This window comes from Quercus robur, chromosome 10 (genome assembly GCF_932294415.1).
Source record: "Quercus robur chromosome 10, dhQueRobu3.1, whole genome shotgun sequence".
Lineage (NCBI taxonomy): Eukaryota > Viridiplantae > Streptophyta > Magnoliopsida > Fagales > Fagaceae > Quercus > Quercus robur.
Window position 1 is genome coordinate 48,826,469 of NC_065543.1, and position 19,617 is coordinate 48,846,085.

Below are 19,617 nucleotides of genomic sequence, written 5' to 3' on the forward strand. Positions count from 1 at the left end.
GAAAAACCCTTTACCCACAACTTCTAATCTTGCTAGAAATTAATGAAAGAGGTTTACTGGGAATGGAGGCTAATTAAAGATTGAACTATTAAATTTAACCAAAGGCAGAGCTCACTAACTACGGTTAATTAATGTCATTTTACATAAATTTTGACTTTTGAGGCAGTTTAATTTTATAAAATTGTTGTAATATTCGCATATGAATAATGCAGTTAGTTAATTAAGTAAGAAATCTCCCACTATATAAAAAAGACAAGATTGAGTAATTAATATAATATTTTTTTTAGACATAATTTCAATCTTTGGCATCCGTTCCTAATGATTGCTTTTTATCATCAAACCAATATACCAATTAGTTTTCGTTGTAGGTGAGGATGAAATCCCAAATTCTTATCCGACAACAATAAACTTTACTAGTTGAGCTACTAACTCGAACCCACAAGTTATATCAATTCCTTAATTAACTTCTCCTCTGGGTATTACCTCCAAAAAAAAAAAAAAAAAAAAAAAAGACTTTACTATAGGTTTCTATATATATCTTGTGATTGGAGGTGTTAGTTGCATTGTGGTAAACACTTAAAAAGAGGAAATGGTTATTCTACCGTTGTTCCAACAATCATGGCAAGAGCTATACAAAATAACCTTCATTCTCCTCCTCCCTCTTCTTTTCATTTTCTCTTTTCTTTATGTTTTCAAATGCATTAGAAGTACTGGAAAACCCAATTTACCTCCATCCCCACCAAAGCTACCAATCATTGGCAACCTTCACCAACTTGGCTCACTTCCACACCGTTCTCTTCAAGCCCTCTCTAACAAGTATGGCCCTATAATGTTCTTCTACTTCGGCCATGCACCAACACTTGTGGTGTCATCTGCAGATATGGCAAGAGAAATGATGAAAACACATGACATCCTTTTCTCCAACCGGCCAAAAACCACGGCTACCAATTCCTTACTCTATGGATGCACAGACTTAGCATTCTCATCCTATGGTGAATATTGGAGGCAAGTGAGGAAAATTTGTGTCCTAGAACTTTTGAGCCTTAAAAGAGTGCAATCTTTTCAATATACAAGGGAAGAAGAAGTTTCTATATTGATCAATAAGGTACAGGACTTGTGCCTCAAAGGGGTTTCTATTAATCTAAGTGAGTTATTGATTGAAAACTCAAACAACATCGTTACAAGATGTGTGTTTGGTAAAAAGTTTGGAGAAGTGGATGGTAAGGGCAAGTCTTTAGAACTACCAAGAAAGATAATGGTGCTACTAGCAGCTTTTTCTTGGGAGGATTATTTTCCCTTTTTGGGTTGGATTGATATTCTAATGGGATTTAAACCAAGTCTAAAATCCACTTGTGGAGAACTAGATGCTTTTCTTGATCAAGTGGTTGAAGAACACAAGACAATGAAATGTGATGATGATGAACATCCCAATAAAAAAGATTTTGTGGATATTCTCCTCCAACTTCAAAAGAACAGCATGCTTGACTTTGAGCTTAGCCATGACAACGTCAAAGCAATCCTACTAGTATCTCTCTCTCTCTCTCTCTCTCTCTCTCTCTCTCTCTCTCTCTCTCTCTCTCTCTCTCTCTCTCTCTCTCTCTCTTAGACACTTTGTTCTTATAATTTTATGTTTTTGAAACTAATAATATATAAAGTGCTACCTACTATGTCATTTAAAATTTTATTTGTAATATTTGATCTAACCATAAAATAGATTCATTTTAGATGGAGATAATCTAGCTACTACCATTGGAAACATACCTAAAGTTTTATTTTATCATAATTTCAGGATATGTTTGTTGGAGGAAGTGATACAACTTCAACAACTTTGGAATGGGTAATGGCAGAGCTCATAAGAAATCCAAGTATTATGAAAAGAGCACAAGAAGAGGTAAGAAGAGTGGTGGGAAATAAGTCAAAGATAGACGTCAATGATATCAATCAAATGGATTACTTGAAATGTATCCTCAAAGAAAGTCTAAGACTGCATCCACCAGTTCCGCTTTCTGTACCCCGAGAAACATTAGAAAGTTTAAAATTTGGAGGTTATGATATTCCACAGAAAACAAGAGTATTTGTCAATGTATGGGCAATCCAAAGGGACCCTAAACTATGGAATAGACCAGAAGAATTCATCCCAGAGAGATTCACAGACGACGTAGTTGATTTCATAGGTCAAAACTTCGAATTCATCCCATTTGGAGGTGGGAGAAGGGGGTGCCCAGGATTGACATTTGGCATTGCTGTAGTGGAATACGTGCTTGCCAACCTCTTATGTTGGTTTGATTGGAGGTTGCCTACCATTAATGCACAGGGAGAAGCCTTGGACATGACTGAAGTTAACGCTCTCACAGCATCTCGGAAAAATCCACTCTATCTAGTACCAATATTGTACTCTTCTTGATCTATCCTCCTTTAATTGGTCATCCTTGTGCATATTCAATATCTACTTAATCTTTCCCTGTTATCTTGTTGTGTTTTAGAATCTATTGTCGTCTCTTACTTATCGAAATAAATGTAAAGGGACTTCAACAATAATAAAAATAGTTGTGTCACGATTGTAGCTTATGTATATGCCTCTGTGTGTGTGTGTGTGTTGTTTGTAAATATATATATATATATATATATTATTCTTACACTACAACAAAATGTACTTTCAGTGACGAAAAAATTCATCACTAAAAGTCCAGTTTTTCAACGCTAAGATCCTTTCGTGACGAAATCGGACTTTTAGTGACGAAATTCATTTCGTAGCTATAGCCTCGTCGCTAAAAGTCCTGGCGACGAAAAATTTCGTCACTAAAAATCTGATTTATTTAAAAAAGAAAAAAACTTTTAGCGACGAAATCCTTTCGTCGCTAAATGTTTTCCTCGCTAAAAACAGTATTTAGTGACGAAAATTTTTCATCACTAAAACCATTTCAGTTTATTAAATCATATTTAGTGACGAATAACGTCGTCACTAAAACTACTTTTGGATACATATAGTGACAAAAAAAATTCGTCACTAAAACTATTTTTAAGAAAATCCAAGCACATATAGCGACGAAAATTTTCATCACTAAAACCATTTCTTACAAAATTCTACTATATTTAGTGACAAAATATTTCATCACTAAAACAATTTTTTGTTGCTATATTTGTAACGAAAAAATTCGTCACTAAAACTTATTTTCTATTTTTGTTATTTTCATGGCTTTGATATTAACCTGTAACCTGTCATTACATTATTAAAACCTTACATTTGATTAATACATTTATTTCAACAACACATTTAAAAAAAATCGATCCATACATTCCACAAGTTAAAATTAAAACAAGTATCCAATTCAAACTCCTTCCATACAATAATTGTTTGCAACACATACAATAACTTAAGATGTTTTATAACAATACAAAAAATGTAGCATAATATAATTAGAACCAACGGAAGATATCTCCATATGTCTTCAACTAATGCCAAAAGTAAAACCCCTAAAGCCGCCAATAAGAAATCTGCACAAATATAAAAACACTACTACATTAAAGCCTCCCAATGATCTAATGGCTGCAGTCATCAACACATTCTATGTATCAATAGGATTTCACCTACATGCAACACATAGAACAATGAAGCTTTACCTCTTGATGGAGACAATGCAAGAATTTCAATAAAAAGATGATTCTCAATCTAGAATACCATAGATTCACATAATAAATAATAAGTAGATAATTGACATAAAGTCATTAGAATTAGGTAACAAAGTTTACACCTTCACTTGTACACTACATATATCTAACACTGGTATCAATGTGGAAACCAAACCAAGAGAGCGAGGATCCAAAACTAGAATCATCCAAACAATAGGAACCATAGAAATCTAAAAGAATTACAGCAATTGATAAGTACATATATAAGAAACTTTCTTCACAACCATTACACAAGAAATATCAAATACCCAAACTAAACAAAAATGCATATACCCATTACTGTATCAAACAAAAAAATTAACATGAAGCATTTAGAATCATTAAACAAAAATACCCAAAGGAACTAGAATCATTAAACAAAAATTAACTCATATGTGCATGTTAACAGGAAACCGATACAAAATTAACTCATATTAACATACAAAGCTCATACAAAGCTCACTTCAAGTTATATTGAACAATTTAATCAGCAAAAACACCTCTAGCTTAGCAGGTTGTAATTGCAAACAAAACCAAGAACATAGTTACAGGATTACCATTCTTCACTTGTAATTCATATGCCTCAAAAGCAAATATTATTGTCGAAAAACAAAGAAAATTTGCCAAACTAAATTCACAGAATACTCACTAATATCCATCTCTAAGACCTCCAAATTTCTTTTGCCCAGCTGTGTCCCAGCAGTAGAAACGGATTTTCCCACAGTTAGTGAAAAAGTCCAAAGGATGAACTTCCACACCAATAGTTGCTGTATGTAAAAATGAATTCAAACATCAACAATGAATCAAAACTTAACAAAGAAACCAAAACCCTCAAACAAATCACTTTCAACAATTCTTCTTTTAAAAGAAACTTGAGATAAAAGTCAATCACATCGGTAAAAATAAATAAATAAATAAAAATACCGATGGTGTGAAGGACTGAATCATCACAAATAGTTGGCGAAGGATTGAAGCATCGCGAACGGTCGGCGAAGGACTGAAACGTCGCGAACGGTCGGCGAAGGACTGAAGTGTTGCGAACGGCTATGAGCTGAAATGTCGCGAATGGTCGGCGAGCTGAACCATCGCGAACGGCCAATGAGCTGAACCGTCGCGAACCATTGCAAGCTGAAGCGAGCACACCAGTACGAGCTGATGCGAGTAAATCGGTACGAGCTGATGCGAGCGAAGTGGATTGGCGACAGTGAGGCGAGGTGGATCGGCGACGGTAAGGTGAGGACGGTGAGGCTGGGTTTTGGCGATGGTGAGGCTGGGTTTGGTGATGGTGAGGCTGGGTTTTGGCGGCGACGATGAGGCTGGGTTTTGGCGACGGTGAGGCTGGGTTTTGGCGGCGACGATGAGGCTGGGTTTTGGCGACGGTGAGGCTGGGTTTTGGTGGCAATGGTGAGGCTGGGTTTTGGTTTTGACGACGGTGAGGCTGGTGAGGCTGGGTTTGGCGACAGTGAGCACTTTTTTGTGAGAGATTAAGAATCGGGTGAAGTGAGGAATAGAAACAAAACCAAAAGGGGCTCAGCTGAATAGGATTTTAAGTAAAACTTATTGTGATGACTTAAATTTCGTCACTAATAGATAGTTTTAGCGACAAAAATTAGCTTCGTCGCTGATAATGAGACTGATTTTATGATTTTGTTTTTAGTGACAACTTATTTTTGTCTTTAGTTGTGACATTTAGCGATGAAATAGGTTTCGTCACTAATAGTGTTCTTATCAGCACCTTTAGTGACGAAAGTTTTCGTCACAAAAAACTTAAAATTTTAGTGACGAATTAATTTGTCACTATAGATGAATTTCGTTTGGCACCTACATTTTCGTTTGGCGCCTTTAGTTCAACCCAACATATAGCGACGAAATCTATTTTTCGTCACTAAATGTTACTAATTTTTTTATAAATAGTGACGAAATATAAATTTCGTCACTAAATGGTACTTTTTAGTGACGAAAAAATTTTCCTCACTAAAATTCGTCACTAAAAATACATTTTGTTGTAGTGTCTAGGAAAATAGGTGCAAGAATTATGTGTTAGCAATGCTATTCTAGGAATTAGAATATAAAATTAAGAAATGTCATGTTCACAATATTTTCACAAAAAATTTTAAGGCAACAAATTGTTACCGACTGTTAATGTTGGACAAAAAATTAATAAAATATATTTATTCTAGAATTGAATCAATTGATAATTTGAGATCGTAGATAGCTATTTGTTTGATTAAAAAAGAGTATTTGTTTGATATATATTCATTTTGCTTACATTCTTCTTGAAAAATTTCGCATACATAAATAGATAAAATAGTGAAAAAAATTATCTCATTAGTTTCAAATGTTCTCTTAACTAAATAATATAATTTTTATTTTAGAATTTTGCAACTTATGGCGTCTGCTCTTGATAATAGCTCTTTATCATCAGACCAAGACACCAATTGGTTTTTAGTGTAAGCGAGGATTGAACCTCAGATCTCTTATTCAACCATCAGAGATTTTACAAGTTGAGCTAACTAGAACCCACCTAAATAATATAATATTGATCATAGGAAAAGTGACATTACTTGTGATGTCATGGATTTAGGTATTTGATTGAATTAGTTAAGTGTGAGTTTCATATCAAACATATACATTTGATTTAGGCATTATAATTTGGAAGGAGTATCAATTATAACTAGACTAGTCATTTTGGAGTATAACTTAGATATGATTAGAACTTTTCTTTGTCATTACAACTTAGGTGTATCGTGTGGTGTGAGTTAAGTCTCACGTCAGATATATATTAGGTTATTTTGAGTTTTATGAATATTTATAAAGAATGTCAATTTTAACTAGACTAGTTATTGTTAAGACATATGTGAATCATGTTAGGAACATATGTCAATGTAGAATTGGCTAATCCTTTGACAAAACACACTTTACTTCTAATTAAGTAAATGTAGGATGTGTTTAATATTTCAAGGAACAAGGTTTAAAGTCCAAGTGTTAAAGTCATGCAAATTTGTCCAAAAATCAAGTGAAGAAGTGCTGGATTTTAAAGCTCGACAGATAGAATTTGTTAGTTTTTAGACCCCTTAAAATACAATTGGATTAACCTAGTTAATTAGCCAAGTTGTTACTTAGTCCAAATTCCAAGTCTAGGTTATCACAATCAAACAATCATATCATGCATAGCAACGGAAAATAAATAAGACAATGATATGATCACCCAGGAAAACCAAACCGGTAAAAAACCTGGGGAGGATTTAACCTAGCTATTCTCAAGGTAAAAAGCAAATCCACTAGAAAGAATCGAAGTTCATACAATAAGACTTCAAGCCCCCACGCTCGACTTCTTATTGCTACCCACCAGTAGAACTTACTGACACGACCACGTGCAAGCTCCGAATCCACGGACTTCTTCTTTCTTTGGCCTTTGCAAAACACAAACACCCCCGTTTGTGACTTTGAGATCCCACTCAAAGGTTTAGCAACACAAATTCTCCTATTTGTGACTCTAAGACCACCCTTGAAGGTTTAGATCATCAGCACCTTTGATGACTAGAGAAGGCAGCAACTTCTACAATATCGGATCTTAAGATTCTTCAAGAAACAATACCGGTAGAAGATATAAGAGAGCTTTTTAGGAACAAAACCCTAAATACAAAAGAGGCACACTCTTTTCTCTCTGAAAAGCCACATAAAAACGTGCTTAGGGTTTCCTTTATATACTGAGAGAAGTAGATTAGAAACCCTAATCCTAAATGGGCTTGAACTGTTGTTTGGGCTTAATTAAAATTCTGCAGATACGACTTTCGATCGATCGAGCTTGTCTTTCGATCGATCGAACCAGAAAAATTATGAAATCTTCTTCCTGTAGCTTGTATCTTCTTGAATCACCTTGAGCATTGTCTAATAATACCTATAGACTCTAAGATCTATATCTAGACAAGTTTGTGTTCACGATTTGCCAATTGTTCTAAACATTTAGAACCTAACAAACTCCCCCTTTGGCAATTCGTGACAAAACTTTCATACAAAATGAAATGCTCAAATACAAGAACAACCTAATATAATAAAATTCTCAATTACATCACAAATCCCAATCTAAGACTCCTAACCTAGAAGTTGCCAATAAGAGGTAGAAAGTCTTGATCAGAATGTACTTGTCTTTCCTGAAACACTCAACAAACACATCACTGCATGTGTGGAAAGAAAGACATATAAACAATAATATGAAACAAAATATAAAAAACAAAAGTAAATTCTAACTCTCCCCCTAAGTTAGATATATCAAAAAGTTTTTATATTCTCCCCCTAAACAAAACAAACAGGTCATTTATGTCTCCCCCTTTTTGTCACGTATTAACAAAGACTACCCAATCAGAAGGTAGACAGAAAACATACGCAATAGAGTAAGAGAAAATAGAAACAACTCCCCCTAAGAACCACAAAGGTTAAAAAAAATTTCTCCCCCTATAAAAATAAGAAAAACAAAACAAGTTTTGGGAAAAACAGTTTTGGGAAAAAATAAAGGGGGTGGGGATAAATAAAACGACACAAACCAAGTTTTAAAAAAAAACTAAGTTGAGGATACACATGAAGAAAAAATATTCTCTCTTTCAATAAAATGCAAACATGGCACTATGTGACCCATAAATAGTTGCATAAGTAGAGAAAATATTTGCACATTGATTATCCATCATAACTCTTAAGAAAATAATTTTCTAGAATTCACACATAAAAATAGCATATACTAGAAAGTACATAACTCAAAAATTAATCAATCAATTTTTAAATCAAGTTGAGTACCCAATTTAGCAAAGTGTATGCATGTTATGTGTGAAAATAATGAGAGATATGACTGCAAAACTGCAAGATAGATACAGAAAACAATGCAATGCATGTGAATCCTAAACATAAATAATGCATGGAAAAATCAAATTTTTGAAAAAACAGAGCAATTTAATGCAGAAACTCCTCAAAGCACAATATTTCATGAATGAAATGCATGAGTATGAGATTAAAAGTTTAAAAAAAAAAAAAAAAAAAAACACTTGAATTCAACCCAGATTTTCCAAAAACAAGTTTTTCAACCAATTGTCCTCAAAAACTCAAACATTAAGCACATTTTGCATCAAAATCAAGGAACTTTAATCTTGGATGGCCACAACAAGATCACATACAATATAATGTACCAAGTTTAGCAAAGAGTAACTTATGTAGTGTGTGCAACTAGCAAAAACTACATGTGAGGTGATATGTAAATAGAAATCAATCACAAAGTTTACAAAATTCATCACATAGAATTTGAAAGAGACTATCACCAAAAGAGTTACATCATATAACTCTCACATCTCCTAGAAAACAAGTTTGCAATCATGTAAGTTTCTTGAAATTTGCCTCATAATATACACACCAATTTTAAGTCATGTGATTTTGGCATCAAGCCTAATAGTACACACCAATTTTAAGTATTAAGCAATTAAACCGAGGCTTCACCTTATGTTATTTTTGTGCATGTGCTATACTTTCTCGAGTACAAAATCTTAGGATATGCACTAAGGTGTTCATGATTGGCTAGTGAACAGTGGTGAAATGGTTATTTATGCCTTTTTCTAAAGTGTCAAGTCCGACAGTCAAAGACATGTGACTTCAAGATCAAAACAAAGTGATCAAAACCATAAACATCTTTCTCACACAACATGCACTACAAAGTTTCAACTAGTAAAATGCAATAAGTAAGCTCATCAAAGCTAAACAAGGTACATAAACTTGTTATGTAAAGATAATATGGCCAATTCTTGATTATAAATCCAAGATGTGAAATATAAAACACAAAAATCTTTTGGTTTTAAAAAATTTATGACCGAAAACAAAAAGCACATATTATGCTAAATGAACAATGCAAATGCAATGCATGACAGTGCTTAACTAAGCTATAGAGGGTATACAAACAAGAAATATCAATTTCTTAGTTAACCCTTGAGTACATGTACAAACTAGTACATACTCACACAAAATCAAAAATAGCTTAGCACATATATAACACATACTATTCAAGTTTCTCCACAATGTCAAGCATGTTCTAAATCAAAAGAGATATCATAATTCATGTAATCCTCAAGAAAAATAAAACAAGACACAAAATAAAATATTTTTGTCTTTTTGAAATTTTTCAATGTTTTTGGATTTTTTTTTTAAAAAAAACAACTTAAAAAAAAAAAACAAAACAACCAAAAACAGAATCAAGACATGTCCACAAATAATTGAAAGAATTAAATCAGGGACAAGTTAGCAACACTCACCTTAGAGAATTTTTTCTCACCCATATAGCACGAGTCTTCGGCTTTGTAGGTGAAAATCCATGAGAAGCAGAGTGTATTTGAGGAATTACACCAATCTTCTGAGAAAGACTAAAATCCTGCAAATTCCTTTCACAAGCCAACAAGCTCAAATTTTTCAAAAGAATATGAAACAATTTATATGGACTTATGGCAGGAGAAATATCATCACAAATCCTAGACTGAAACACAGAATGCTTAAATTTCAGTTTATGACAATTAGGACGAATGTGACCACAGACACCACAAAAGTGGCAAGCAGGAACAAATTTAAGAACATTAGTATTCCTAGTGGGGTTTCCGGTCACAATCTTTGGTTCTTGCCTCAACAAAGAACAATTTGGTCTAATATGACCAATAACACCACAAAGGTAACAGGTAGGCACAAAAACAGATTTATTATGCTCTCTAACAGTAGGTTTAGACATAGGTTTAGAAACATCAGCGTCAATATCAGAACTTTTACCTTTGTCTAACCTAGCAAAATAAGCCTTTTCTTTATTATTCCTCTTGAAAGGAGGGATATAAACTTTCTCAGTTTTAGGCTTAAGAGAAACAGAAACACTTTTGTTATCAACAGCAGGCTTGGTACTAGTCAAATTTTCAATTTTGGTCCTAGATTCAACTAACTCTTGTTCCAAGCTTTTCATCTTCTCATCTTGAGAGGAAATTTGATTTCTCAAAAATTCATTTTTTTTATTAGATTCATCTAATCTAACAACCAATTCCTCTTTTTCATGATTAGCCAATTTTAACTCTTCCTTGAATTTCTTAGCAATTTTCATAGATTTCAATAATTCATTCCGAAAAGTTTCACAGGCATCAATAAAATCAACAGAAGCATGAGCAGACACATGATCAGAAAAACACTTCAAATTATCCATGACAACAGGAGTCAAGGATCAGCTCTTAGATCTAAAGATCTAAAACAAAAGAGCAACTCGCTCTGATACCACTTGTTAGTTTTTAGACCCCTTAAAACACAATTGGATTAACCTAGTTAATTAGCCAAGTTGTTACTTAGTCCAAATTCCAAGTCTAGGTTATCATAATCAAACAATCATATCATGCATAGCAGCAAATAATAAATAAGACATCACCCAGGAAAACCAAACCGGTAAAAAACCTGGGGAGGATTTAACCTAAATATTCTCAAGGTAAAAAGAAAATCTACTAGAAAGAATCGAAGTTCATACAATAAGACTTACAAGCCCTCACGCTCGACTTCTTATTGCTACCCACCAGTAGAACTTACTGACACGATCACGTGCAAGCTCCGAATCCACGGACTCCTTCTTTTTTTGGCCTTTGCAAAACACAAACACCCCCGTTTGTGACTTTGAGATCCCACTCAAAGGTTTAGCAACACAAACTCTCCTGTTTGTGACTCTAAGACCACCCTTGAAGGTTTAGATCATCAGCACCTTTGATGACTAGAGAAGGCAGCAACTTCTACAATATCGGATCTTGAGATTCTTCAAGAAATAATACCGGTAAAAGACATAAGAGAGCTTTTTAGGAACAAAACCCTAAATACAAAAGAGGCACACTCTTTTCTCTCTAAAAAGCCACATAAAAATGTGCTTAAGGTTTCATTTATATACTAGGAGAAGTAGATTAGAAACCCTAATCCTAAATGGGCTTGAACTGCTGTTTGGGCTTAATTAAAATTCTGCAAATACGACTTTCAATCGATCGAGCTTGTCTTTTGATCGATCGAACCAGACAGATTATGAAATCTTCTTCCTGCAGCTTGTATCTTCTTGAATCACCTTGAGCATTGTCTAATAATACCTATAGACTTTAAGATCTATATCTGGACAAGTTTGTATTCACGATTTGTCAATTGTTCTAAGCATTTAGAACCTAACAGAATCTATGGAGGTTTAAAAGGCTGTGTAAGCCTGATGCTCGACAGCTACTCGATAGATAAGCTATCTGTCAAGATTTACGAAAATCAAATTTTCAATTTTGATTTCATTTCAGTGCATGTTTGGATCCAACTTTTCACGGCTGCGTTTTCTTCTCCTACGTTTTCTCCTTTTTTTTTTTTTTCTTTAGCAGCTTATGTTGACTTTTCTTCCATGAACAGTATATGGATGTACTGTTCATGGACCCATAAACTTCACTTTTCATCAACTTTTTCATTAAAAATGGGTCCCACGGCACTATTTACACATTTAAAAATTATTTTGCTACAGTGTTTTCAGTTTTCAGTTTCAGCAAAATAAATTCTATCCAAACACACCCTCAATCCGTGTATACATGTTTAGGCTTTATTTTCTTACAACCCTAAACATATATAAGGATTATTTTAAGGGTCATCACAGTTGATGCAAGTGGATGTAACTTAATGCAAAAGTTTTTTCACAAGCATATTGTGACCGGAGACATATGCCCTAGTTTATCTTTCTCTTGAAGAAACTGCTGTATTTGTACGCCGTAGGGTTTTGTAACCAAAGAGTTTCATGATCTTCATCGTGTTGATGAACTGAAGAACTTTGCAGTCAACATCCTTCTCAAATTGGTGGTTAGTCACGTATTTAGATCCGTGCATCGATTGGTTAGTCACATACTGGGAGCCGTGCATTGAAAGGAAAAATTATCACTACAGAAATAGTCCAATTGGGTATTGGGATAAGAGTTCAACTGTAGGTTGGTATAAGGTACTGAGATTCCTTTACTTGTAACCGTTTGTTGTAATAATAGTGGATTCTCGGGAATGGTGACCTTAAAATCACCCGGTGGGGTTTTTGCCTTGGAGGTTTTCCTCATTCGTAAACAAATCACCGTGTCAAATTTATTTTTCCACTGCATTTAACTTAGTTGGTAATTTTTTTGTTCTATCACGCGTATTACATGTTAATCAGGTTAATTAATTAACTTGGCTAATTAATTGGTTAATTAATCACAAGCGATCAATACATTTTTAGCCTATCAGTTATTTTGGGATATAGTTAGCAGATATGTGGTTAGCATTTCTATACCTCCAAGTGCTTTAAATTTTTTTACACTGATAGAGGCACGGCTATGGGTTGAAAATAGGAAGTTTTAGTTTGAGGGACCAATGTACAAGGCCTTAGACTCACGTTTCTAGAAGTAATGCATTAAGAATTGCCCTACAAATACATGCATTATGTTTTCTAATTTCTGGACCAATAGAAAAATAGATGCAAAAAACTATGTTTCAACAACACTAATTTAGGAATTAGGATTCAGGAATGATATGAAACTTTTCAAAAAACTCTCAAATAAATAACAATATCCTTTTAAGAAAGAATTGGTAATTTGAAATCGATTATAAATAGATCTATGTCGAAGTCAACAAGGCAAGTGCTTTTTTTTCCCCTTGGTTGGAACTCCTGACTTTTTTTTAAAAATAATATTATAATACATATTCCCTAGTAATGTTGTAAAAGAAACTCGTAAAATGTACTGTTATACAATAAAATAAACGACATTATATGTTTCTCTAAAAAATCACTTGATAATTGTTTGTTTTTATATGGTAGATGATCATGAAGCAATACAAAAAAGGAAATGAAGGTAAAAGCATCTCTTCATTTTATACCCATCAGGCTGATCCAATAAAGGTATTTTTTTTTTTTTTTTTCATATTTTGTCACTACTTCAATTGTTTAATTGGGAAGAGAGATTTGAACTTGGAGATCGAATCACCAAGAGGAGCTAATTCAACTACAAGGCTTTTTGCAATAAAATTCAATGCATATGGCAACAACTTTAAGTGAGATATTTTATTATATTTAAATTTTGATTAAATAAAATTCAATAAACTTCGGATAAAATCGAATGATGGAAAATAATACATACTACTGACCACTCTTGAGAAGATTTTCAATGATTTTCTCAATTCCATTTTTATTTATTCTATGATATGGAGTACTTTTCTTTTGTCCCCTAGTGTCATATGACAGATTTTTAACCTCAATTTTTGCTTATCAAAGCACAATTTAAAGCCCTACTTAGTACTCGTTTGGGTACTGATTATATTGAGTGTGTCTGCATTTTCTAGCGTTTCACGTTTTTTTTTTTTTTTTTTTTCATTGAGAAATGCATTTCAGTGCTTTCCAGTGGGTCCTATGCATTGTTCACAGGACCCACAAACCCTTTTTTTCATCAAAACTTTCATTAAAAATGGGTCCCTCGACACTATTCACACATTTAAAATTTATTTTGCTACAGTGTTTTTAGTTTTTAGCAAAATAAGCAGTATCCAAATAGACCCTTAGTTTCAACCATTAACCCATCACACATACAAAGAAACCATCCTACTGTTTGCATAAAGTACGCAAAATGACATAGAATACATGACTTAGTGGTAGGAGTCATTGTATGGCTTCACATGCATGATGCTTAGAAGGAGTTGAGCAATTCAAATAGTGACGCTTCAACAAATGTGTTGTGCTCGCAATGATAGTCTTATCAAGGTCTTAGTGGTATACGTAATATTATCCATTGTCGTCATGTAGCATTGAGTCGATAAGTCCACCCCAAAAAAAACCCCATTTTTTAATTCCAAAAAGAAATAGGGAAATAGATCCATCCCAAATCCCTCTTATTATGTCACACACACACTCACAACCCCACCCCTTCAATGTGCTTAGGGGTCATTTCCTCTAACGCTGTATTTGGAATGGAAGGAAGATGAGTGAAGGGAAAAAAAATGGAGGGAAGGAATTGTTTTCCCGCTGTTTGGTTGGCTTGAGAGAAAAGAAAACAAAGCAAATGAAATCCATCGAGCCCATTTTTTCCAATCCGCTCAACTTGCGCAGAAATGGAGAGAATTATAAAATGTATAATGGGGAGTTTAGCTGCATTTTTTTTTTCTTTACTTTTATTGCTTTCGAAATTATAATTTTTTCTATTAGCCTTTTACTCACTTGTCCAATTAATGAGGTTTAAAGTAAAAAACACATATTTTTCTTCTTTTGCAAACCAAACAAATAAAAGGTAAACATTTTCTTTTCCCTTCCCCTCCCTACTTCCAAACATATACAAAGGATACATTTTTTTTTTCATTTCTTTATCATTTAATTTCCCTTTAATCCTCTCTTCTTCTTCTTCTTCTTCTTCTTTTTTTCTTCATCCATTTGCAAGCAAACACAGTGTTAGAATTTCCTCTAATGATCTTTCGTATGTCCTTTAACTGCCAGCAAATGCCTTGGGCCCTTGACTTTTTCTGTTTATGTTAAAAAAATGAAACCCATTGCTGTTTTCTATTGTTCTTTTGTGCCTTGTATATAACAGAACCCCAAGAACCACTTCGCATTAGGATCATTGAGATTACATGGCTTTGGTTTTAGTTGCATTCTATGAAAGGGAAAATTACAAAACTATGGTACTAGTTACATTCTAATGAAAGAAAAATTGTCCATTACTTTCTTTTTTAGATACATTCTAAGAATAGAAAGCATATAAGACAATAAGGACTTGGTCTACAAACTAGAGACTTGAATATGGAGGTATGGTTATGGAGATGAGAAGGTATTAGACACCCATTTTGAATATGATAAATCTACCTAGGGTTGATGAAATAAACTCATATGCTCAAAAATATTTTTTCAAAACCCTAACATGATAACATGTTTTCTTCTTTGTGACATGTTTGGATGCTTTTATTGTATAACATAAATCCATGACTACCATATTTTAGAAGACTAATTGACTAGGCAGAGTGGGTTCTGAATACCTTCCCACTCCATAATTTAACCGCCAATCTTATATTAATGGTTCGTATATTAAGTTTTATCCATGTAATTTTTATTTTTTAGATTGTAATTAAAAATCAAAGCTCTATACTTTCTTAAATTGTATATAGGACCAAGACAATGTCATTCTTTTTATTTTTCTATCTAACGTAAATTCAATCAATAAAAAGAAGAATTTCTTGTATTGCAAGAATTTTTTTTCCTTAAATTAAAATAAGAGGCAACTCCAAATGTAAAACCTTCAATCTAGGGGGAATTGTATCATTATTCCAACAGCCATTTTGAGAAACAATACCGCGATCTTACCAATTCATGTGGGTTTGGTCCAAATAAAAACTTTTCATGGGTTGATGTTGCAATCTCTCACAAGTTACAACATCTTGGTGGGGCTGTTACCAAATAGCTATTAGTTTATTCAATGACTTTGCAAGACATTTTAATCTAGTCTCTAGGTCACTCCCTTTGAGATCCAACTACAAAACCTCAACTCATTTGATCTCATACTCAACAAGCTATGTTCGATTACTCGATGTGGTGGCTAACTTTGATACCAAATGATACAAACCCATGAGTAGAACTCAACATTGAAAATTAGCTTGTAAAGGGAGGGTGCCCAAGAGCTTATATACATGTAGTTAAGCATGCACTTCAACCATGTCAGACACTTGGATCATAACACTTGAACAACCAGCAGTTGTTATCAAAAAACAAAAACACAAAAAAACAAAAACAAAAACAAAAAAAAAACAAAAAACAAAAACAAAAAGAAAAGAACAACCAGCAATTGGGTCTTGTGAGCAAAACTAAGAGTGTGGCAACAAAGTTAAAGGGCAGTTAGTAACTATCCTAATAGTTATGAGTAAGTTTGGTACCACAACTATTTTCACAGTTTTGTCATAACTTGTTCACATAGCGACTTGTAAGTGGTGGAATTGTAGACCCACATGAGCTAACCATTTTTTTCCACTACTTACAACTCTCCAGGTAGGTGAGTTGTGACAAAAATTATGGAAATTGTTGTGGTAGTAAACTTACTTAATAGTTATTTCTTACATGATTAGAAGGCTGTTGTGGGAGGCAACATAAGGTAGAGGAGATGCATGAGAAGTACTTAGGTAGCAAGGATGAGTGTTGTGAGAGGCAAAACATGTTCCCTTAGGTTATTGGAGGTGTCAACAACATGGGGTTTAAAGGGGTATACAAAATTGTATTACGTAGGATAAGTGTAATTTGTGTGTTTTGTAAGCCTTAGTGGTTGGTTTAGACTAAGGCAAAATCCCTGGCGATTGTGTTGTGAGAGGGAGCATTGGTTGCCTTTTTTAATTGCGATAAAGTTATAAAGACTAGGAGTATTGTCCCGTATGGTGTGTCATGTTGCATACTCTATGCAAACAGTAGGATGGTTTCTTTGTAGTGTGATGGGTTAATGGATGAAACTAAGTGGGCATTAGTTAGTGCCATCATAGTCAGAAAATTTGAGGTTAAAAATCTGTCCTATGACACTTGGGGACAAAAGAAAAGCACTCCGCCACTCCGAATCATAGAAACAAAGAAGAACGGAACTGGGAAAATTCATTGAAAATCTTCTCAAGAATCATAATCTTCTACCCAATTGAAAACAAAGTCAATGCATAAACTAAAACGGCAATGGATCCATCACAAATCCCTCTTATTATGTCAAACACATGCTCACAACCCCACCCCTTCAACATACTTAAGAGCCATTTTCCTCTTAAAAAGATCTTTCACATACTTGTCCTCTAACTGCCAGCAATTTGGTTTGGGCCTTTGACTTGTTCAGTTTATATTAAAAAAATTGAAACCCAGTTTTGTTTTCTATAGCTCTTTTGGGCCTTATATATGACAGTACCCAAAGTACCACTTAGCATCAGAGTCAAGATTACATCATATCTTTTGCCTCTGATTTCTGGCAATAGCTCGGAGCAGCAAAGTCGAAAATGGCAGCACGTGGAATTCTCTTAGCTTCACTTCTTTTCTTCTCTTGCCTAGCAGTAACCTGTTATGGAATTGTTCTCTTTTCTTCTCTACCAAGTACCCTTGTAGTCACTGCTTCACCCAAACAAGGACAAGGTACTAGTACCACTCTTCGCATATGAATTTTGTTTTTGTTTTTCACTTTTTGTTCATTTCCAACTTCTCAAAAAGTTATGCTTCTTAAATTTGCACTTTTGGTTGAAACGCTAGATACCCACATGATGATTTTCCTAGAAAACTGTTCAAAACAACCAAATCTACAATGTTTTCAATTAAATTTCCTAAAATCTTCAGTTCTCGTTCATGAAAGGAAAAGACTTTCCTAGAAAACTATCAAAACTCAATAAAATCCACTATCTATGTATTTGGAAAAACAAGATCTATCTTATTGGAGATATTGAATTAAGTTTTCTTGATCAAAATTTTGCAGTTCTAAAAGCTGGTGAAGATAAAATTGCTGTAACGTGGGGCCTAAACCAGAGTTTGCCAGCTGGGGTTGACTCTGCCTACAAGACCATAAAACTCAAGCTATGCTACGCGCCCATAAGCCAAGTAGATCGCGCGTGGAGGAAGACAGTGGACAACCTAGCAAAAGACAAGACATGTCAGTTCCTGATCGTTTCTCGACCGTACGATGGGTCAAACAAGGCGGTACAGAGCTACGAAGGAACAGTAGAGCGTGACGTGCCCACGGCCACGTACTTTGTACGCGCCTATGCTTACAACTCTGACAACGTTGAGGTTGCCTATGGTCAAACAACCGACTCACACAAAACCACTGACTTGTTTCAAGTCCAAGCAATCAGTGGCCGCCACGTGTCCCTAGATATTGCCTCGGCTTGCTTCAGTGCTTTCTCGGTTGTGTCCCTCATTGGGTTCTTTGTAGTTGAGAAGAGAAGGGCAAAACAGTCTCAGCCGAAGTGAAAAAAAAGAAGCAAAAAATCAAATATTTGCTTGTGTCAAATTATGTTAAATAGTAATAATAATTTTCATGGTGTTTTGGCTTTCCTATATATATGTGATATATATTAAGGCTCCATTATTAGTGTTTTTTTTTTTTTTTTTTCCTTTTTTGGGATAAATATTATAGAAGTTGTATTTTTCACTATCCACCGCTGTCCATGTTGAATGTTGAGATCTTAAAGAAATGTCAAACATGGATTTTCTAGGCAAGGGACTTGGATGGGATTGGGGTAGGGGCCGTAGGGCTTATTTGGGATTGATATAACTAAAATAGTACTTGATAGATGATATTGTATTTAGCACTATGTTGTTTCGATTATTTTTTGAGAAATGAATAATTTTTCAATAAATATCTTTCAATTTTTTTTTTTTTTTTTTTTAACGCCTGGTAGTAATCTAAAAATGAGTTAGAAAATTATCACTTAACTTCTCTTATTTAACTTTATATGAAATATAGTTGTTTTTCTTATTTAGCTTTGCGTGAGATAGATTTTTTTTTTTTTTTTTTCAAAAAAAAAAACTTTATCTCATGTCAAGCTAAATAAGAGAAGTTAAGAGATATTTTTTATTTAATTTTGTTTTTATACTATCAAACACAAGAAAATGAGAAAAACTATATTTACATAAGGTTTTCCATTGAAATAAACAAAATGAGATATTTTTATTTTTTATGGGATGCTCATAAAAAAATTAAAAAGATGCTTGAATTGGTTGGTTAGGTTACAATTGTCTAGCTATAAATGAACACAAGGGTTTATGAATAGTTTGGACTTTATTCAAGAAAAAAGTTTGTTTCTATTCATAAATTTAGCAAACGAGATAAGCTTGAATATTTTGGGCTTTATTCAGAAAAAGATTTTGTTTCTGATCATAAATTTAATAAACAAGATAACCTTGAATAGTTTGAATTTTTTTTTTTTTTTTTTAATGTTTCTATT

General features: G+C 33.8%; 2 protein-coding genes across 2 annotated transcripts; both read left to right on the forward strand.

Annotated features, from left to right (window-relative positions):
- The first annotated feature begins 550 nt into the window (after nt 1-550).
- LOC126703454 (cytochrome P450 71A1-like) lies at nt 551-2,568 on the forward strand. The gene is made up of 2 exons (XM_050402410.1): nt 551-1,525; nt 1,790-2,568. Exons 1-2 carry the CDS (start codon nt 590-592, stop codon nt 2,402-2,404), a joined length of 1,551 nt encoding a protein of 516 aa, XP_050258367.1. The 5' UTR covers nt 551-589; the 3' UTR covers nt 2,405-2,568.
- A 15,024-nt stretch (nt 2,569-17,592) lies between these two features.
- LOC126702572 (high-affinity nitrate transporter 3.2) lies at nt 17,593-18,755 on the forward strand. The gene is made up of 2 exons (XM_050401317.1): nt 17,593-17,812; nt 18,147-18,755. Exons 1-2 carry the CDS (start codon nt 17,680-17,682, stop codon nt 18,638-18,640), a joined length of 627 nt encoding a protein of 208 aa, XP_050257274.1. The 5' UTR covers nt 17,593-17,679; the 3' UTR covers nt 18,641-18,755.
- The last annotated feature ends 862 nt before the right edge of the window (nt 18,756-19,617 follow it).

Coding starts and splice junctions, on each gene's coding strand:
- LOC126703454 (XM_050402410.1), top strand. CDS start 590: ATGGTTATTCTACCGTTGTTCCAACAATCATGGCAAGAGCTATACAAA. Junction 1,526..1,789: donor ACGTCAAAGCAATCCTACTA/GTATCTCTCTCT, acceptor TCATAATTTCAG/GATATGTTTGTTGGAGGAAG.
- LOC126702572 (XM_050401317.1), top strand. CDS start 17,680: ATGGCAGCACGTGGAATTCTCTTAGCTTCACTTCTTTTCTTCTCTTGC. Junction 17,813..18,146: donor TTCACCCAAACAAGGACAAG/GTACTAGTACCA, acceptor AAAATTTTGCAG/TTCTAAAAGCTGGTGAAGAT.